Source organism: Sinocyclocheilus anshuiensis, unplaced genomic scaffold (genome assembly GCF_001515605.1).
Source record: "Sinocyclocheilus anshuiensis isolate Anshui unplaced genomic scaffold, SAMN03320099.WGS_v1.1 scaffold78, whole genome shotgun sequence".
In the NCBI taxonomy this organism is placed as follows: Eukaryota; Metazoa; Chordata; class Actinopteri; order Cypriniformes; family Cyprinidae; genus Sinocyclocheilus; species Sinocyclocheilus anshuiensis.
The window spans coordinates 2966947-2989653 of NW_015544250.1; the positions used below are offsets into that span (position 1 = coordinate 2966947).

Consider the following 22707-nt stretch of genomic DNA (forward strand, 5'->3'; position numbering starts at 1 on the left):
AACTGTTCTGGAACAGTGTTGTAAATACAACTTAACCACTGATTTCTACTTGTGTCCTCTTTTGGAAGGCCAAACAAAGAATTTTCGCTTTCGCAACGAAACACACAGCGTCTTCACAGCATGGCAGTGGCAGCAACAATAAAGTTACGCCTTCTTTCTTTGCGTGAACATTTGGGCGGCGTTATGCAAATCTTCCCACACAGTGACGTAGACATGTGGGGACGTGTTTAAACGAGGCGTTTTAGGAGGGCGTGAACCAGTCTTAACTTTTATAAAGAATATCTCTTTGGGTTTGAGACTTTAGTCTTTGCAACTTTAGGGATCTTATCTATTCACGAACAGCTTGTAACACTCCAAAGAGAAAGGAAAACTTGAAATCGCATCATATGACCCCTTTAAAAAAAAAAAAAGCCAGGAACAAAAAAATGATGAAAATGGCCAAATAAGTGGTGTGGTAAAACAGGTTATTTACTTCATAAAACAATCTTTTTAGACAAGCTGTATGAGTGCTATTGCTTTCTTTATCATTATAATCAAATTTTTTTACCATTCTGACTGTTTTTGAAACTATATAATATAATATAGTACAATACAATAATATAATACAATGATGAGCAGCTGAAGTCTTTTATCAAGCGAGATTGTGTGTTTGTTTGTGGGACAGTTGCGTTTTCTGCCCAGTAGCAGCACCAGTATTGTTTCCCTGGAAAGAAAGTTTTCTCTTAAAAAGATGTCTTTATGATTTATGTATGTGCTATGAAGGATATGTTGATGATACATTACGGAGCAACTGTTTTTTTATCAAAATACCGTCCAAACACTACTTGGAAGCCAATTCAAACAACAAACTCTGTGGAGAATTTTCCTCAGGAAATGTACAAGAAAGATGAAAAATGGCACAGAGGGAGATGGAGAAGAGGGGTCAACAGCAGATAGGCAGTGGATGCCTGTCAAAATCAATTTATAAGCAAGAATTTAAAAATACGGGAAAAAAAAAAAATCTATGGTGTGTGACAAAGATGAAGTGCCTTTGGCTGTAAATTGTGATTAGATAATGCTAACATAAGCTCTCCTGCCAAAATTGGCTTCAGTTGTGTACATTTGAGGTTTCCATATGAGTGGTATTATGATAAATGTCGTCTACTTTGCTGAAAGCTTCTTGCACTCATTCTATAACACATGTACACACAAAATCCCACATCTGCAGTACCTGTCGTGCCCTGTGATCTGTCTCTATGACATGTTTCCTGAGGCAGGCCAGACCACAGGCATCAGGAGAGCTGCCAGTATTCCAATCTGAGGTGGCACCAGAGTCTATAACCCACTGTAACACACACAGAGAACACGGTTCTAGCTTTGAGTGCTAATTAGGACCCCACCGTACCTGCCGCGCCACATGCCTCATAGACACGGCGTGTCGCTTCATGCAGGCCTGACCGCGGTGATCCGGGGGGTTTCCGATCTCATAGGTGGATGTGGCGGCACTGTCTATTCTCCACTGAAGACACACACACATAAGGCATTATGATGATAACAGCAATACACATAAATATGTATAAACACACACAAACTGAATTTTTTGAAGAACTATGTTACCATATAGCGGTTTGTTACTGCTGCAAAAATGCAAGTTAAGCATGTTCAATGGGACCGTGGTGGCCAAGTCTTCATATTTGAATATTTCTGGCCTTAAACTTTGAGGCTGGAATGAATCTGACACCGGTTCTTTGTATTTTGCCTCATGAGGCTTTGACTCTTATTCTCCTTGTCAAACATTTTAAACAGCAATTTTTTTTTATGATTTCATGTTTGTCTCTTGTGCAACCTTAGAAATAAAGTCAAATCTCCACAAGAGCAAGCGTACCTGGAAAATAAGAATGATCATGATACTTGCAACCAAAGCGTACATGAGGTGCGAGGCTAAAAGTACCTCAAAATATTTATGAAGTGCTTTAGCTCTGGAGTGCAGATGTCGCTTTGTTACATACCTGCTAGATCACTTAATATTAACAAACTTCAAGACCAGCCAATAACTTTCATCCAGAAGATGATGCATTGTCACAATCAGTTCACTAAAGCACATGCGATTAGTTGTGAGTCTTAGTAAGCCAGAAGCACATATTGATTTATACCTCGGCTCATTCAGTAAAAGCACCACCACATGCAGCGACTTACCTTGTCCACCACCCCATTGTCTGTGGCCATTTTCTGGAAAACAGCCTCAGCGATCGGGGATCTGCAGATATTCCCTGGGTATTGATGAAAGGGAAGAAGAAATGTATTATTTTAGTAGGCAAGGATTATATGTGATCTAATTATTCTGAGTAAATGCCATATGCACAAACATATACACAATATCACTTTTTTTTTGCCATATAGAAAATCAAGCATTATGTTAACTTGACAAACAGCATAGCAAAGCACACTAGATCTGTATATTTTAAGACTGATCTTACTATAGACTTATTTTTCCTTGTTTGCTTCATACATTTTGTAAATGTATATATACACCACCATTAGTATGCGCAAGTAAGATTTCTTATTATCAATGTTGAAAACAGTTGTGCTGCTTAAATTTTTTTTAGAAACTGTGATACATTTTTTCCCCATGATCCTTCGCTGAATACAAAATTGAAAAGAACATGTAAATTTAAGGTTTTTTTTCCACAGTAAACAACTTTACTGTCAATTTTGATAAATTTTAACACATCCTTACTGAATGAAAGTACTGTTTTCTTCACACACACACACACAAAAAAAAACTTTACTTATACATTTTACACAAGCATACGAATATGGTTTTGTTGTTTTATTATATGCTGAAAACAACAAAACAAAAACAAATCCACAGACTATAAAGCATAACATCTTATGCAAACTGCAGCGGGAATATCAAAACGTATCCGAATGGCATTATGAAAATAAGAAAGCTCACTAAACGGGGTTCGTTTGTGTTCAGCAGCATGACTCAACTGAGGCAAGTAGAAAAAGGCCAAACTAGTGCTTAGAAAATTAACATATGGGTGATCAATGATGAAAAACATATACATATAGGTTATGCTACTAGGCTCTAGCGCCAATATTAACGCGATGTGCTCGTTGATGTATGACTGGATGAGATATGTGAGATACGCGTGTGTTTGCAATCTGCCAGTATGTGAGCTCACGATGACAGATTTGTATTTCACTGAATGAGGCCGGTGAAACAGTGATCATTGACTGAAACAGTGATGATAATTTGACCGTTTTCTCCGGCCGCAATGTTGCCTTAACACACATCAAATCAAAGAAGGTCTGGCAATATTGTATAAACTTTCTTACCCAAGCACACGAACAACACCGACCTTCCACTGGGAGTCGCCATATTGGTCACTATTAAAGGTCCCCGCGCCACCGCTGAGGGTTGTCCAAGTTACCGCCTGTTCCAAATTCATCAAGATTAGCCAGATTGGTAGCCTACAGAAGTCCTAAAATGCCATGGATTATGATTATTGTTCTTTCTTGTTTTCTCGTGATCTCGACATAACAAATTTTTTTTTTTTTTTTTCAATGATTGATCTTTTTAAACACGCGTCGTGAATCTACTGTTGCTATAGTAACGAACGCAACTTTGATGCGCATCATGTTGTGGATATTTCAGCACATTTTGCTTCGCTTAGTAATAACGTCTACAATAAATAAATATAGGCTAATCAATCACTGTTGATTTTTTCCCCAAAGATTACGCTAAACATTTTGTTTGTGTAATTAACGTTTAAATGGTCAAAGCGATCAACACCGCAAACAGGCGGAGCGCCTTCAGAAGGATGCAGAGAACTATTCTAAAATATGTTAGAGCTGTTTGGATTCATTTAACTCACTTTATTTTCCTTTTATTTGAAATAAAATTATATATAATTTGTTTGTGGTTTTTATTAGTCATGTAGGATATGCCATGACTGTCATGTGATTTACAAGCTTGGGGAGCTGTTTGAAAAGAGTGTTTATGTGTGTGTGTGTGTTTCCTACAAAGAAATGTAGAAAAAGATTACAACACTGTATAACATCAGTAAATTAAATTAGCCTATACACATTTTACATATATAAATCACATTTCTTATCAATAATGTTTAACAATAAAGATTAAAAATAAGGATAAAGATGCACATTACAAATGCGTCGTTAAAGCGCGTCCTAGATAAGCACAACATCCCCGATTATTAACTAACAATCATGTAGCTACCTCAAAGATGCACAAATAAAGATATAGGTGCAAACAGAATACTATACAGTGAGGTCAGCCTTGGTTTTAGTAAGCAGTTAGTTTATCACCACTGATCTAGCCTATAATAGAGATCATATAGATCAGTGTTTATCACACGGAACACCATTGCGGTGGTGAAGCTGTGATGAGTCACGCATCTAGCAAGAACTTAACAATAACAGATTAACAAAATAATCATATTGATTCAAGCATTTAACATTTTTGAGTTAATTAAATGTCAGTAATGAACAATACTGCACAAATTGTGAAGGCAGCACATACACTGCATCTAATGTGGCAGATAAACTGCATGTTTTTGGTGTCTCTCTTATCTGACACTCACATTTGAGGTCTTGGAGTCTTCACTAATGAGCCGATGAGTTAAATCAGGTGTGTTTGAATAGGGAGACATCTAAAATGTGCAGTGTTGGGGGTTCTCCAGGACCAGGATTGGGAACCACTGACATAGAGGATCCAGAGCCCATCTTCAAGTAAAGGTTTCATATTATGTTTTGCCAGTAAGCTACACAGTAATGACTAAGAAACTTTTCTCTGATGTTTTTTCAGGCTTTCATAAGCCTAATCTGTCCCGATTCTATTATTGGTATCACTATCCCCTTAAAGAGCACAATAGCATATACCAGGGATCCTCAAATCTGGCCCACGAGATCCACTTTCCTGCAGAGTTTAGCTCTAACCCTAATCAAACACACCTGAGCATACTAATCAGTGTCTTCAGGATCATTAGAAAATCACAGGTAGGTGAGTTTGATCAGGGTTGGAGCTAAACTCTGCAGCGCATTGGACCTCCAGGGCAAGATCTGAGGAACCCTGGCATATACAGATCTAAGTGGTCAGGTTGTGGGAAAGTCCTGTTTTCCAGACCATATTTAGAACAAGTTTAGATTGCAGTATTATTCAGTCTTCTGCCCGGCCTGCTTAGCCATACTTGCTCTGTTATGAAACCAGATTATACTTCAGTGTCAGTGGCCTGCACAGACCTCCACAGGGGCAGGGGAGGAAATCACGTTCTCAGGGCAGGTGGGATCACCCTCAGTAGAAATCGTGTTCTAGGGCAGTGTTTCCCAACCCTGGTCCTGGAGGCACCCCAACACTGCACATTTTGCATGTCTCCTTTCTCTGATGCACCAATTTCAGGGCTGCGTTCAGCCCCGACAAAAAACGGTGCAAAACGTTTTTTAAACGGAAACGGTGGTGCGTTGAACACCCTGTTCTGATGCCGCTCTCTGATTTTCGGAGCCTGATGAAATCGGTATAAATACGTGTTTAATACTGCAAAATACGCTCGATGGTACAGTCACTGCCCTACTGTTCTGATGACGCAAGAGTTGCAACTATGGCAGCTGAGAAGGCCATTCTTTGTGTTCTTTTTGAAGAATTTTCAGAGCCCGATGAAATCGGTATAAATATGTGTTTAATACTGCAACATACGCTCGATGGTACAGTCATTGCCCTTGCCATCCAGAATAAAAGAGAAAATCCCAATCAAATGAAGGGATTTGTGGAAACTGTGGTTCCTAATTATTGTGATCCAACATTTGCCTCGCATTTCAGGATGAAAAGTCAAACATTTCAGGTGAAGGATAATCTACTTCTTAAGACTGTGTTATGATCTATATGACCTTATTATTTTTATTGTGAGTATTAGGCTTATCATTATTGCTGATCACTGTTGTTGTGCTATGATATTGTAACATTTACCATTATATAATCAGAGGGGTATAGAAAAGATTATTAACGTGTCACTCCATAATACAATAGCAAAATATATAAATATGTATGGTATTTTTATGTAACATTAATCAGTATTTAGCACACAATAGAATACATTGCAATTACTAAATTATATTTAGACAGACTTAAAGAAGTTCCAGATCTATACATGTGCTCTTATTATTTCAGTTATTTTGCCTTTAATGCAAATAAACATGTGCAAACAATATACTTGCTCTTGTGAATTTATTTGGATGTTAATTACATTGTGCGAGCTGTCTCTTTAATACCGCGTGGTTTACATACATGTTGCTGCTGATTGGGCTGACATGTTTGACACACCCACCAAACAAGAGAAAACGCATCTCAAACCCCGTTGCACACCGTTTCCAGGAAACATGTCGTTCAAACCGGAAACCGTAGCAAAACGGTGCACACCGGTTTGAGCTTGACTTGAAGGCTCTACTAATGAGCTGATGATCTGAATCAGGTGTGTTTGATTAAGGAGACATGCAAAACGTGCAGTGTTGGGGTGCCTCCAGGACCAGGGTTGGGAACCACTGTTCTAGGGGCACCTCGATAGGACAGAAAATTCACTTTAGCACTGGCAATTAAAGGGGCAGGGGCTTGAATATTAGAATGATTTCTGAAGGATAATTTGACACTGAAGACTAGAGTATGGCACAAAGGGATTCCTATGCATGTTAAAAATCTGGTGATTTCCATAGATAAATTACAGTATTTGTAGGTAAATAATTCCACTCTAGAGATACTAATAGGTTTGTCAGCTTTCCTGTTTTGGCGTTGATGCATAACCTGTCAAAGAGAATGACCAGTTAGAGATATAATGAAAACCATATTCCAGGGTCAGTGACTAAAGCATTGCCAAACTTTAAGGGAGGTGATGTATGAATCCAACTTACTGAGAGATCCAGAATAGCTTCTCTGTACAACAACAAAACCGATATTCATTGACATAGTCATTCTATTGGTTTTGACTGACTGGATTATGCAACACAACAGATATTGATCTATACGACTTGATCTGTGCAGCTCATACATGCTGTATTCACAAACTGAAATTCAGCTGGTTTGCAGCTGCTCAGCACACAAATCTTCTTGGTAATGAGCAAATCTTGGAACTTTCATTAATTATGTCTTCACATTAACATCCTTAGCCTTGCATACTGACACAATATGCTGTTTGCAGAAAATACCATTCAGATTTGAGTGAATGTTAAACTTGTTTCCGAATTTGAACTTTTCTTAAAGGAATAGTTCATCCGAAAACTCATCCGAGAATTGACTCACCCTCAGGCCATTCAAGATGTAGATGAGTTTGTTTTTTCATCGTAACAGATTTGGAGAAATGTATCATTACATCACTTGTTCACCAATGAATCCCCTGCAGTGAATGGGTGCCGTCAGAATGAGAGTCCAAACAGCTGATAAAAACATAAATACTCCATTAGTGGGGTATTTTTAATAAACAAATCCAACATTAAGACAGCTTTATCTTCAAACTGTTGCTTCCAGCTAAAATATGAGTACTCTATATACAATATTTCTTTCTTCAGTGAAAATGTCATCTCGTCTGAATCAGTAGAGAAATATTCACAGATCAAGCACTGTTTACAAGCGAAAACAGTTCAAAACAGTTCTAAACAAATATGTCGGTGAATTTTGATGTGAGAAGACAACAGGGAATGGACTTTTTCACTGGAGGAAATGTTATTATAGATTATGTACTCAGAAGTGACACTTTAATGTTAAAATGCCTTAATGATGGATTTGTTTCTTACAAACACATATTATCACTTCACAAGACATTTATTGATGGACTGAAGAGGTGTGGATTACTTGTGGATTACTGTGATGTTTTTATCAGCTGTTGGGACTCTCATTCTGACGGCACCCATTCACTGCAGAGGATCCAATGGTGAGCAAGTAATGTAATGATCAATTTCTCCAAATCTGTTCAGATAAAGAAACAAACTAATCTACATCTTGGAATGCCTGAGGGTGAATGCATTATCAGATAATTTTCATTTTAGATGAACTATTCCTTTAAATCTTCAGTAAACTCTACCAAGGTCTTTAAAAAAAGATGATCATTTGGTCCTGTGGACATCAGTGATGCATTATTCAAGACCTAAATACCCTTGCCAATCTAGTAGAGGTTGTGTGTTGAGGCTGACATAATCATACCTCACTACAGACCTAAATGATTAACCTTGAAGGTCATGCAATCGGATTGCTGTTTCCTATCAGAGATCATGTCTGGAATCACTCATATATTTGTTCAGAAAGACTTTGAGTGATCATTCTAAGGTTTGGAATGGACATATCACAACCATTTGCTTTGTGAGATGTGTAAACAAGGTAATGGAAGGTCATGGTTTTGGTTGTAATTTGTCATGCTGTGGTTTCACATGTTATAATTCACATGCGATGAAGAGGGCTCTGAATTTTGGAGAAAAGCTCATTGTGGCCTTCAGGATTTGGATTGGGCTTACTGTTCAATACCAATATAAGTGTGTTGATACAATCTGTATACAATTATAGTTATTTAGCGATGTATAAGTGATGCAGAATGCTAAAGGTTTAAAGATGTTCGCATGACCAGACTGACATGATAATGAGTCTCACCCTATATCTCGTCTGGATCTACATACAATTCTGGAAGCTCTGAGGTCAGAGAAGCCATATATTGGTTTTAGTGTACTGTTATTGCCTTGGATAATTTCCAGCTAACTGCACAGCAGGCACTTTAAAACACATAAATTACATCTGCACAAATTCCTGGTTCTGACTCTGGGTTGAGTGAAGAAATGAATTCTGGGTTACGCTAAGTGGACAGTTGCTTTATGAAGTCTGCAATTTAGTGCATTTTGCACATTGCGCAATGCACAAACACTCCACAGGAATCCAGTCTGGAAAAAGTCTTGCCAGGGTGTTGATATGGGGTTGTTACAGTGGTTTTTGATGTGTGGCTATGTAGTTGCTAGGGTGTTCTCAGTGGATGCTTACTGGCCAGAGTTGTTTTGGTCATTTTATTGATCACCAAATAAAAATGATAAGAATATGGCTGAGAAAAGCCAGAGCAATTCTAAGATATTTTACTGATCAGAAATGAGGTATAACGTATTAGATGTTATGAAGTAACTGCTCACCATGCACTCTCTTACGGTGACCGAGAAGTGCAAAACAAATCACAATTCTGAAAACAAAATAACAAATTACAAACGCAAATGCAAGTCTAAAAAACAAAATAACAATTCAGAAAGCACAACAACAATTCAGAAAACATTATAACAAGTCAGAAAACACAATGACAAATCCGAAAAGGCAGGATCGAACCCGGGTCTATCGCAAAAAGCCAACGACACACGCTTATCCATCTGCCCCACTGGAGCTGATGATTTACAGCCACTTTTAACTAAATGTAAATAAAATACGGGGTGGCTATTTACATTTAGTTAAAAGTGGCTGTAAAACATTAGCGAGTGGCGCAGATGGATAAGTGCGCGTCGTTGGCTTTTTGACGCGATCGACCGGGGTTCGATCCCGCCTTTTGCCGAACGTTTAAAATTTGTTATTTTGTTTTCAGAATTGTGATTTGTTTAGCACTTCTCGGCCACCGTACTCTCTCGCTCTCATACACAAACTACAACACCTCCTCATGTCTGCTGCCATCTCCTGGTTTCATGGAGATCCTGCATTCATCTAGATGTTTCTCTGACATTAATCTAAATCTGTAGAATGGTTTTAATTAGAGTAGGAGTGTAACCCAATTAAGTTGTATGTGTAGTGCATATGTTTTGCTTCTTTTTATTAAGTACAGACACATGATAACACTTATGAAATGACCACTTTTGATAGTCCCATATGCACAAGGATACAACAAACAAACATTTAGCAGATCAGATGTCAAAAGATGTTTGCCTTTTTTTTATACTTTGTTTGACATTACATTTTTAATTAAGGGAGAAATATGACTGAATCAGGCCACACAATGCATAAACAGATGATGAGAAAAAAAAACAAGAATCGGGTCAAGAATGAAATTCTTTTAAAAAGGTATCTGTTATCACAAAATATCAACGAACTGTATTTCACACCTGGATTATAAAGGTTTGACAATACCCCCAGCCTCCCTTAAATTTCTTTACGGTTTAACCCTTGTGATTTGCTGATACTCCTAATTTGGTGTTCCTGATCATAAATTGCTTGTAAATCTCTCATTATGCTATATTATAACCAAATCTTGAATCTTTTTGACAGCTTCTTTTATTTCAATTAGCACAGGTTTTGTTTTTCTTTTTTGAAACTGATTGATTGTACTGTAGGCCTCAAAGATCTGAGCTGACGCACCTCAGTATTTTTAGTAAAAAAAAATGGACAAAAAAATCAGTTTCAAAAAGAAAAACAAAACCTGTGCTAACTGAAAGAAAGCAAGTTGACAAAAGAGATACTACAAATGATAATATAACATTATGAGAGATTTACAAGCAATTTGTTTAGGCATGTCATTTTTGACCAGGAACATTACAACAAGGTGGGAAAGAAATCCTAAAAAAGTACTAAAAGTATCCAAATTTTCCTGGAACGTTGTTATACCTTGTGTGAGTAAAGTTAGTAAGTTAACATTATCAGGGAAAATAAAATCCTCTCTGGGTCAAAATGAATGGAAAATGACACGAGGGTTAATTCTTATTAAAAAAATCTTATAAAAAATTCTTTAGAGATTTAAAAGTATTTGCAAGCCCTGTTCTGAAAACGTTAAGTCACAATCAACGTTTCCTTACCTTTGCCTCGTGCCAGAGCTCGCGTTGCCTTGACCTGTTAGTGGGTGGAGTAGATGAGTAATATGAACAGGTAAAGGTGTGTGTCAGGTGCGTTCTCATCTACTGTGTACTAACTTTCAGACCCCTCAACACATTTCGCAACACAGCTGTTGTGGATTTAACACAAAATACTAATTCAGACTGCATCATGTTGAAGAAAACGCAAGGCTCGGCCGACGTGGACGCGTCGCGCATTCTTGTGAAGGGGCCCGAATTTTTGAGGAGACAGATGGAGCGAGAAAGCGAGGCGAATAAAGGACGCGTCAGTGCGGTGGAGAGGCTGGCAGCCACTAAACCTCAATATGTAAAAAGCCAACAAGTGGTCGGTTCCACTCAGGAACCGGTTATCAGCATCGGGTCTGCCTCCGTGAGCAGCCGATCGTCTTCAAATGGGCACGGTTCCGTTAATAACGCCGCTCGTGCTGATGTTGAGGCTATACAGTCGCCTGAAGAAGATAGTAATGTGGTGAGTCGGAGCAGCTCGAAGAAACGAGACTCGATTTTATTATACAGACAGAAGTGTGAGCTCTTGAGAGGATCGTCTGGCGGGAGTAGGAGATTAATTAAAAAGTCGTTATTCGCTATTAAAGACAAGACAAACGCGTTTTCTGAGGCGCGCGGTGGTGAATGCGCCACACGCAGGGACTGCGGGAAAGAGGCCACTCGGGTAAATGTACCCATCTCAAACGGCCACTCGGGTGAGACAAACGATTTGCCGAGAGGACCTCCTCACAGGATAGTCGCAGAAACCCAGGAGCAGGAGCGCAAGAGCCGGAGAGGGGTGGCGCGCTCCAGCTCTGACATCAGTTCGCGCTACTCGAAAAACTTCGCGGACTTCGACGCGTTCTTCAAATACTGCGGCCTCGAGGGTGACGTCATCGAGTCCCTGGGCAGAGAGAAGTTCTCCGCGCGCTCGGACAACCTCAGCTCCAAAATCCTGAGCATCAGCGTCTCGACGTCACACGACGGGTTCTCCAGGAGCAGCGACGGCCTGCACGAGGAGGAATTGCAGGAGACCGTGCGTCAAGGGTCATCAGTTGTCGAGCGCAACGCTCGGATCATCAAGTGGCTCTACAGTTGCAGAAATGCCGCGGAGTCAGGAAAGACGCTTCGAGATCTGGATTAACTTGGGTCATGTTAAAAGTGCCATTTTTGCAAGTATCACGCATAAAATGACCCGGCTTCTTGACAGGTATGCACTGAAAACGTTCAGTAGGCTACTATGTATCTATTGACACAGTCAACATCTGATATGTTAATTTCCTTCATATTCAACTAACTATTCACCAATTTCTTGTGTTCTAAGATTTGTGAGTAGGTCTGTGGTTAATATTTTGTTCTACAACATAAATTACATACATCTATACATCACACCTGAAAGCCACTGTAACAAATTGCTATTTAAGGACTACAGCAGTTTAGTCAAGCACAAACATGTCCCTGTGGTATTTTTAGTTTTTACTTAGCAGCTTGTTAGCAACGTACTGTGTGTAATTTATGTTGACATGAACATTTCTTAAAGGAATGCTAACTACTGTACAGAGTCCATATTTTACTCATAAATGCAGAAGTGCCATTCTAAAAACCCCTATGAAATGCCAAAGAGAACCCATGGCTCAAAAATGGCTAATTCTCTTGCTGGTTTTAGGACCTCAGTATTGTTTAGCCATTTTGGTTAAGCCATTTCTGCATGCCAGTACTTGATCCTGGTTACATATTCCACTATATCTACCTAGATATCATGTTACTTGATTTTGCAATATATTAAAAGTCAGATTTTTTTGAATAGCATTTACCTTGCGTTTAATTTTTGTTGTGTTATGTGAAAACTGCCTTTGCACATGAATCTATGGATACAGTGTAGTTTACAGAGACAAATGACATTCAAGGCTATGGAATGCAGAAGGTAGCACCTGGTTCTGAGATATGGAAAGATATGGCTTCAAACAAGCACTTCTGTCCATTGTTGCACAACAGCAGAAGCGGTGAACAAAAAGCAAGTACATTCACACCCAGTGTGGGTGTATTTAATTTGTGCCACTGTCACATAAGTGCAAAGTTGTCTGTTTATTCTGACTGACTGCTGACTGTCTAGCCATATCTGCTCTGACTCAACGTGCCTTGCAAATATGAAATGGTATTTTAAGTAACTTGATAAATTGTGTGCATTGTTGAGTCAAACAATCTGACACGCAATGCAAAAATGCTATGTAAATATGATCATATGTATCAGTCAAAAAAATTGTTCTTACCTTTCTAGCACTGTTACTGTTATCTAAGAGTGTATGCGGTTTACTTTAGTATAATTTGTAAATCTGTTGGATTATAGCTCTTGTATTTCAAGATAGTTCAAGAAGCAGACAATGGCCTACGTACCATAAATGCGTATTTATAATGATAAAAAAACTCAGGTTTTACAGATCTTACTTAACTGAACTCAGTGCTTATTTTCATCAATTTGCACATGACTGAAGATTTGGCAACTGCCATGTATTTTTTTTTTTACCCATTGTATGCAGTGTTTTCACATGCACACAAAAACTTACCCCTCTGGCCTCTCAAATGCAGACTGTGGCAGGTTAGATCTTGCAGAGGGAGTGTCCGTGGCCTTTACACTACTTTAAATAATTTTTTGGAAACGCAAGCTTTTTTGGCCTCCAGCTGTGGCCGCATGTCAGAATCATTCTCATTTTTACTGTCTTATTATGAGTTGTTAGCATTTGTCTCTTTTATGATAATTATGAAGTAAGAAACAATTTGATGCTGATGTCCATTCTTTACAGTACAAAATTATTCAGGAGTCAAGAAGCCTTACTGGCACATTATTGGCAATAAACACACATATAAGTTACCTGCTATGTACACAAATGCTTGTATTTATGTTCACAGCATGCATGTAACTTTTAGCATGGTTTTTGTGTCTCACTGGTTGTTCTTTACTAATGGCAAGACTTGTAATACCCTGCAGCTCATTTTGGACTTTCATCTAGGTGTGGTTTTACGTGACACAAATATGAGTCAGATGTCACATACTGGAAATTGTCACAAGGCCTACATATCAGTAATGGCTTTAAAGGGATAGTTCACCCAAAAATGAAAATTAGCCCATGATTTACTCACCCTCAAGCCATGTATGACTTTCTTCTTTCAGATGAATCCAATCGCAGTTATATTAAAAATTATACGGGCTCTTCCAAGCTTTATAATGGCAGTGGGCGGTTGTTTCTGTTCAACAGCCCAAAAGAAGTCCAATAAAGTGCATCCATCCATAACAAAAAGTGCCTCACACGGCTCCGGGGGTGAATAAAGGCCTCCTGTAGTGAATCAATGTGTTTTTGTAATAAACATATCCACATTTTTAATTAATTTTTAATATAACTCCGGTTGGATTCATCTGAAAGAAGAAAGTCATATACACCTATGGCTTGAGGGTGAGTAAATCATGGGCTAATTTTTGGGATAGTTAATTAAAATTAAAATTAAAAATCGCAAAAATTAAAATTGATCATTTACTCACTCTCCACTTGTTCCAAACTTATAAGAGTTTCTTTCTTCTGTTGAACACAAAAGATGACTTTTGAAGAATGTTGGTAACCAAACAGTTGACAGTAACCATTCACTTCCATTAAAATTAAGAATGAAAATCTTTACATTTTCTAGCTGCTGTTCATTGCCTTTATTTGTTTGTTCTAATAATTTGGTTTTTATCTCACAAGGCTCTGTACTCACAGCTGGCTGAGGGGATTGCATATAAGCCTATTTATTCTTTATATCCAAAACCAAGCAGTGAAATGTTTACTTTGTGATGCAGCAGGATCCAATATGCTTGGTTAGTTTATTCCATCGTTCATTCTCTCCATTTCCCTTCCCCCATTACAAAAGCAAAACATGACAACATGTGCAGCGTCCGTGTCACGTGTAAGAAGCTGCAGAGACGGAGAGCTCGGGATAAATGCGGTGAGTGATCGACAGGACCGAGAGCCAATCAGCTGAGGAATTCCGGGTAGCAACAAAATAAATACAAACACGACGGCCAATCACAAACGACGGGAGGCGTGGCTTACAGTCCGCTTTTCTGACTTTACTTCCGTCAATATTCAAAGAAAAGCAGAAAATTATCACCATAACAAAGGACTCGCTGTAAGTAAAGTTAAATATACGTCCGTTATCAATACAAATACACGATTTTGCAAGTAAAACAACAATAGAGGTAGAGATTTGAGCTGTCTTTAGTGTTTTGTCGATGTTTAAAAAGATAAGGCTCTTGGCAGGCTTTGAATTTGAGCAAATTTATCGGCAGTAGTTGTTCAAGAAGCAAGAGCTTATCTTCAATTTACAAATTAACATCAAAATGCGCCATTTTTGTTTTTACAAAGGTAATGTTTTACATAAAGATTGTGAAATAAGGCGTTTAAAGCCTTGAATGACTGTTATTATTGTTGTCTGATCAGATCATGATGATATTGTTTGATCATGTGATATGTGACCCTGGAGCACAAAACCAGTCTTAAGTCGCTGGGGTATATTTGTAGCAACAGCCAAAAATACATTGTATGTGTCAAAATTATTGATTTTTCTTTTTATGCCAAAAATCATTAAGTAAGATCATGTTCCATAAAAAAAATATTTAGTAAATTTCCTACTGTAAATATATCAAAACTTAATTTTTGATTAGTAATATGCATAGCTAAGATCTTAATTTGGACAACTTTAAAGGTGATTTTCTCGATATTTGGATTTTTTTGCACCCTCAGATTCCAGATTTTCAAATAGTTGTATCTCGGCCAAATATTGTCCGATCCTAACAAACCATACATCAATGGAAAGCTTATTTATTCAGCTTTGAGATGATGTATAAATCTCAGTTTCAAAAATTTACCCTTATGACTGGTTTTGTGGTCCAGGGTCACATATGTGACAAGCCTTTGCTGTGTTATAATGGTTTGAGATAAGAGTCTCTTGTATTCAGATCTCTGGAGCAGGTGCAAGAACATGCCGTTCTTGGGCCAAGATTGGAGATCACCAGGCTGGAGCTGGATCAAAACTGAGGATGGCTGGAAACGCTTTGAATATTTGAACCACAAACTGGGAGACAATATCAATGAACTTACCTTGGAAGAGTAAGAAATGCTTTGAATTATGTCAGCGTAATGTAGTGATAGTTCTAGGGTGATAAGCTAACCTACAACCTTTCAGTTACCACCTCCGATCTTTAACCACAAAGCTACACCACCTCAGAAAAGCATTGAGGAACAGACTAAAATGGAAGTGTGTATGCGGCATGTGGGAAGTCAGGTATCCGTGTTTAGAACTGCTGTTTGTTATTTTCACCATCTGTGGTCATTTTCTGGAATAGCATAGAATAGACAGCCATGAACTGGTTTTTGAATATATTCAGACAACGATACACTGACTGAGCTAAAAACACCTTAGTCTGACCATGCTGTCATGGAAACAACAGATCTGAGGTCGATCAGATAGACTACGAGGAAACGTGAACATTTGAAACCATCTGGCTGTGTGAGGACGCAAGTAGGTGTTTGGATAGTTTTAGTGTACTCCTGCATCACATGTGATTTCGGTGTTAAATTTCATTAGACAATAGACTGCACACTCACCTGTGTAAACTAAAACATCTTCAGATCTTCAGAACTCAATTAGCAATACTTGGATTAATAATTAAAAAGACCTTGCATTGGTTTGATGTTTTATTGCATTATGTGTCAAGTTATGTGTACAAGTTAGTGCTCCTAGAAGATAAGTCTAAATTGCATGCTTGCAATCTGTTTATCACATGATCATGTACTTTTTGTAGGTCGCTCTGAATAGGATTCTTAAATGGAAATGTATTGTCTAAAGCGTATTTTGGTATAGTCATAGTTAACTTTAACTTATTAACTCTCCAGATTGGACAATGACAAGGAGAACATCTACGTGGGAGATGTCTGTGAAGTAGCTGCCAAGAAGAGAAAAAAGGACTTCTTCAACAACAACACTAAGTCACAGTGTAAAAAATCTATAATATGTTATTACATCACACTTTATTATCACAACAATGATCTCAAATTTCACGGTAAATTAGAGTTTTTTGGGACAACAGGCAGTTATGTTGTTTAGCGGTCATTTTATAAAAATACAAGACCACAGAATGCTACAGTTGGCCATTCCGAATAATTTTTTCATTAGAACTGTGAAATTATTAATCATTTAATATGTTTTTTTTTTTTACATCATGCCAAATGACAAGTGTAATCAGATTTAATTATGTAGTGCTTTATAAAAAAACCCTGATCGTTTCAAAGCAGCACAGCAATGATCTCAGTTTTAATAGTGAGATGTCTTTTTTTTTTTAACAATCATACAGGTTTTTTTTGGGGGGGGGCATTATACAGTTTAGTGGTTATTACACAATTATTTTTTCCAGAGGTGTGCAATAATTACTCATTATTAAGTATTTTTACATTATGCTTGCTTACATCACACTTAATTATCACAACAATAATCTCAAATTGAAACGTAAACTAGAGTTTCTTTGGACAATAGGCCATTGAAATAGAAAATAGAAAAAGACAATAGAAAAAAGGTAAGATGGCGCCGACACTGATGGCTGCCTCCGTGGTGTGCTCCGCAGTTGTTTTTATGTTTTTGTTAGTTTGTCCTGTCTTTAGTTATATCCCTGCAATCAGTTTCACCAGAGACGAATTGCTGGACATTCGGAAGTTATTATCTGTGTTTTTTGTTCTGTCACTGTCATTCTGTTACACTGTGGAAGCTTCTGTCACGAAACAAATTCCTCGTATGTGTAAACATACCTGGCAATAAAGCTCATTCTGATTCTGATTCTGATTATACAGTTTAGCAGTTATACAAAAATATATGACCATAGAATGCTACAATTGACCAATCAGAATCAGGTTTTCTAGAGAGCTGTGTAATGATTACTAATTTACTGTCTTTTTTAACATCTTAGCCAATCACATATAAATGCACATATAAACCTCAGCAGTTGGAAATTCTTTTACTCATCCTCAAGTTGTTCCAAACCTCTATGCATTTCTTTCTTCTGTGGAACACAAAAGAACATATTTTGAAGGAAATTTGATAACCAAACAGTTTCAGTTCTCATTGATTTCTATTATATTTTTTGTCCATAAAATGGAAGTCAGTGGGAACGGAAATGGTTTGGTTACCACAATTTTTTAAAATATCTTCTTTTATGTTCCACAGAAGAGAGAATGCCATACAAGTTTGGAACATCATGTGGGTGAGTAAATAGTGACAGAATTTATATAATGTGTATATAATATAGTATATAGATGAAATATATCTTATTCTTTTTCTCAGTTTTTTTCCAGGAGAGGTGGATCTACGTTCAGAAGGAGAGTACGCGAGAGGTGAGATAAATTATGTCATAGCATCTTCGTCTTAGCAAACAAACAACATGAGTCATAGAATATTTGATGTCATTGTTTATATTTCACAGTTCTTCCATCGGTAGTCTTTTCTAACCTTTGTCAAATGCGAACCGTGTGTTTGTTGTTGCAGAGGCATGGGTACTGTACACTTGGCGAGGCCTTCAATCGTCTGGATTTTTCCAGCGCCATTCAGGATGTGCGGCGATTCAACTATGTGATCAAAGTAAGATGTTCTGTTCTCTTCTGAACAATTGCTAGAATACCTCTCTCCATTTGATTTACTTACTCGGCTTCTGTATCCTCTCTCACTTTATCTACTCTGTTTACTTCTCTTAGCTTCTGCAGTTGATTGCCAAGTCCCAGCTGACGTCTTTGAGTGGAGCTGCTCAGAAAAACTATTTCAATGTCCTGGAAAAGATTGTGAGAAAAGGTGAGCTGACTTCTTTTTCTCTGACTTTATCCAGTTACATAGAAAATGCGGAAGACATATTGTCCCAATATATGTGCATATACAAATATATATGCATATTTGTTTGTTTCTTTAATCGCACAGTTCTGGATGACCATCATAATCCACGTCTGATCAAGGCGTTGCTGAATGATCTAAGCTCCACTCTCTGCATCCTCATCCGAGAAGTTGGGAAGTGTGTGCTGATTGGCAACATCAACATTTGGGTCTGCCGTTTAGAAACCATCTTAAACTGGCAGCAGCAGCTCAACAATTTGCAAATTCCAAAGGTAGTCTTTTTCACAGTCTCATGGGTTAAGCATAAGCGAAAATCAGTTGGTCAGTGGGTTTATTGAAAGAGTTATCTAACCCCCTTTAAAGCACCAAAAAAACAAAACAATTATTTGTATAAATGCACAGGCCAGTCAGCCCACATCTAGTTGTGAGTAGTGGGATGATTATTAAATAATATGATTATATTATTATTGTATATCGTAGCATTTTAAATTTTTATGTTAAATTTGTTACAGTATAGGGCTGGGCGATATGGCAAAAAAAAATCATATCTCAGTATTTTTTGGCTGAATTGCGATATACGGCATATATCTCGGTATTTTATACATTTTTGTATTTGGATAAAAAAATATACATATTATTTAATTTGTATTTATTTATGTACTTACTTGCTTACTTCCCAATGTTGTCCAATGAAACGATTTTTATATTAAAGGCCATGAAAACAAATATAGTGAAAGTAACCATGTAGACTATGGGCTATCATGAGCAAAAGAGGGGTTAAAATCACTTTACATCCGCTTTAAACTATACGTGTTAACTATATCTTACAAGTTTTTTAAAAGTTCTTAAAGACCCCATGAAATCAAAATTAAAGTTTTTTGGGTGTTAGTATCAATGTTAGTCTTACGGTTATCTATAAGGCAGTGTGCTCCAAAACAGTGACAAAATTCGCATTTAGAAGATATAAGCATTCAAAGCTTGCAGTTCGTCACTTCCGACGTCACATCGTATTTCAGCTAGTTAAAATGACGTCAACACATAGAGTAACGCTGCGTTTTTCTAAGCATTTCAGGGGACCTTTAATATAAAGCATGTCTGATGTTTAGGACAAATTGTATTATGTGCTTTCCCGTGCAGCAGCTTCAGATGCACTCGTATCAAACTACTGTATATCTATATAGTCTGTATTGCCTCATACAATATTGCTTATAAAGAATATATTGATACATTGTACAAACTCAATAATCCACCCAGACCTATTACAGTATACATTTATTATATAAATAATTAAATGTTATTACATAATATATAATTAATACAAAATAGTAAATAATAACCTTAATTGAATGATAAATCAATAAGCTAATTAATAATGAAGCATTACTAAATAATAAATAATTAATGAATACAAATAATAATAAATAATTAATACAAATAAATATATTTAAAAATATGCATTTTAATATTAAAGCCATATTACTAAGTATCATAAAAATGCAGAAAAAGAATAATCAGTGGTCTCCATAGGCTTCCATATGTGACAGTAAGAACTAAAAGTCTTTATGTTGTTCTAGAGATGCTGTGCTTATCTAACAAATTAATCAGCTCTGCTGTCTGATTGATTAACTTTTAGGACCAAAGTCAGCTGTTGAGTCTTGTATTTCTTGTGATTGTAGTAGCCAACAATCTTCTCTTTATATTTATATAATGCTAAATATGTCTTGTTGCAGCAAGTTTCAAATGGCATGACACTGAGTGACCTTCCTTTGCACATGCAAAACAACATCCTGTTCAAGTTTAGTGATGCCTGTGACATCATCAGTCTGGGACAAACCACACCAACACTGCACATGCTCAGTGAGGACCGGCAACTGTGGAAGAAACTGTGCCAGTTTCATTTCGCCGAGAAACAGGTGAGGAATAAGAATTTAAGTCAGTCATAAACGTCATTACCATCACACACAAATTCATACATACTATTATCAATATTTCATTCTTTTCAAGATTTGAAGTAGTCAAAGGTGCTCCTAATTAAAGAATTGCCCAGATAATATTGTTTGTTTTAAGCACTTGTGAATGAGGTTTTATCTGAGATTCTTTAATTTGAGTCTTTTTGGAGATTCAAAATTGCTGAAAGTTGGGTCAGTCAGTTAATTTGGCCACAAGACGGCAGTCATGCACACAAGCGTGTGAGAGAGGCCTCTGTTCCTCACAGAGCTCCCTGTGTGTGTTCAGTTCTGCAGGCACTTGATTCTGTCAGAGAAGGGCCATGTGGACTGGAAGCTGATGTTTTTCACACTTCAGAAATACTACCCTGTGAAAGAACAGTACGGAGACACTCTGCAGTTCTGCAGGCACTGTAGCATCCTCTTCTGGAATGTAAGAAATCCCTTTTTAAATGTCAAACATGCTGGTCTGTGAATAAACTGTACAACATCCCTCGGGATTTTGTTACTATTTAGAATTAAGTGCTTTTCTCAAACGTTTCTAATGTTGAAGCCCAGTACAGTATGTGCCACACTTGATTGCTACTAAACAAACTACCCGTACATGCTGTTTTTTTGTTTGTGTGGAAAGATCTTCTATAATTGCAGTTTGTGGTTAGGAACTCATTATAGACACAATTATCGATAGACAAGCATCAGTTTGTTCCAATGATCTTAATAGGCGACCAGTATTAGCATATACTCCTCCGTTAAAATGCTTGGGGTCAGTAAGATTTGTTAAATATTTTTTTTAAAATCTCCTAAGCTCACAAAGGCCCACAAAGTAATATTGAGCAGTGTTTGAAATAATTTTTAAAATTAAAATAATTGTTTTAATATATTTTCAACAGCAACATTACTCTATTTTTCAGTGTCACATGATCCTTCAGAAATCATTTTGATAGGCTGATTTGCTGTTTAAGAAACATTATCAATGTTGAAAACAGTAGCCCTGCTTAGTAGTTTTATTTAAACCGTGAAACATTTTTTAGGATTCTTTGACGAATAGAAAGTTTAAAAAAAATGTTTTTATTAGAAACAGTAATCTTTTGTAACATTATAAATGTCTTTACTGTCACTTGATCAATTTAATGCATTTTTGTTGAAAAAAGTATTAATTTATTAAAGAAAGTATTTTTGCTGATCCCACATTGTTGAACAGTAGTGTTTTAAAAGGAATAGTTCACCTAAAAATGAAAATTCATTCACATAAATGATAGAAGTTGAAATTTATAGTTATAGTTATAACAAACATACCTAATTTCACTTGGAAAAAGTTTAATTTCAACAGTTTCGGGTAGGGGTGTGCGATATATATCATATACAATAATATCGTAATTGTTGTTAAAACTATATGCGATTTGACACTATCGAGTATATTGCAAAAACCAAACAAAAACACACCCAGAGAGTGCACACATACACTACGTGATGTAGGTTAGACCACATTTAGAGTCCACGCTTTCACTGCAAGATTTAGTCTATTAAAATACATTTACATTTCCCCCAAAATTCAAGATAAGTGGGCAAAAATGCCCCTGTATAACTTTTATGTCTTTTATATTTATATCATCTGACATAGTTAATATCACACGAAGAGTGACGTTTTTTCTCCAAACATCAGCACGATTGCAAATGTGATATTGATTTGATGAACAGTTCAATAAACAAGAAGTTAATTTTAAGTGACTTAAAGGGATAGTTCACCCAAAAATGAAAATTAGCCCATGATTCACTCACCCTCAAGCCATCCTAGGTGTGTATGACTTTCTTCTTTCAGATGAATCCATTCGGAGTTATATTAAAAATTGTCTTTGATCTTCCAAGCTGTTTAATGGCAGTCAGCAGGTGTTACATTTAATTAAATAAAGCGCATCCATTCATAATAAAAAAAGTGTCTCACACAGCTCCGGGGGGTGAACAAAGGCCTCCTGTAGTTAATCGATGTGTTTTTGTAAGAAAAATATCCATATTCAAAACGTAATAATCAATTTAATCTAGCTTGCGCTCACTGTTG

At 37.1% G+C, this 22707-nt stretch overlaps 3 protein-coding genes across 7 annotated transcripts in view; 2 read left to right on the forward strand and 1 right to left on the reverse strand.

The window, feature by feature from the left end:
* acp1 (acid phosphatase 1) overlaps window positions 1–3438 on the reverse strand; it is a 14382-nt gene extending 10944 nt beyond the window's left edge. The window contains exons 1-3 of one of the 2 annotated variants that reach the window (XM_016498836.1): window positions 3322–3438; window positions 2176–2249; window positions 1211–1324 (exon numbers count right to left, since the gene is read on the reverse strand). In XM_016498836.1, the coding sequence (XP_016354322.1) occupies window positions 1211–1324; window positions 2176–2249; window positions 3322–3364 (231 nt within the window). In that variant the 5' untranslated portion in view covers window positions 3365–3438. Of the gene's footprint in view, window positions 1–1210; window positions 1325–1384; window positions 1499–2175; window positions 2250–3321 lie in introns of both variants that reach the window. The other variant, XM_016498837.1, reaches the window with a different exon arrangement.
* A 7534-nt stretch (window positions 3439–10972) lies between these two features.
* LOC107697839 (protein FAM110C-like) lies at window positions 10973–11950 on the forward strand. The gene has a single exon (XM_016498689.1). It carries the CDS (start codon window positions 10973–10975, stop codon window positions 11948–11950), a length of 978 nt encoding a protein of 325 aa, XP_016354175.1.
* A 2799-nt stretch (window positions 11951–14749) lies between these two features.
* Window positions 14750–22707, forward strand: part of LOC107697951 (F-box only protein 25-like) — a 13496-nt gene continuing 5538 nt past the window's right edge. For 2 of the 4 annotated variants that reach the window (XM_016498838.1, XM_016498839.1), the window contains exons 1-9: window positions 15041–15200; window positions 15794–15944; window positions 16731–16831; window positions 18169–18218; window positions 18370–18462; window positions 18576–18669; window positions 18793–18977; window positions 20436–20618; window positions 20941–21084. In XM_016498838.1, coding sequence (XP_016354324.1) covers window positions 15176–15200; window positions 15794–15944; window positions 16731–16831; window positions 18169–18218; window positions 18370–18462; window positions 18576–18669; window positions 18793–18977; window positions 20436–20618; window positions 20941–21084 — 1026 coding nt within the window. In that variant the 5' untranslated portion in view covers window positions 15041–15175. The other 2 variants (XM_016498840.1, XM_016498841.1) reach the window with 2 other exon arrangements.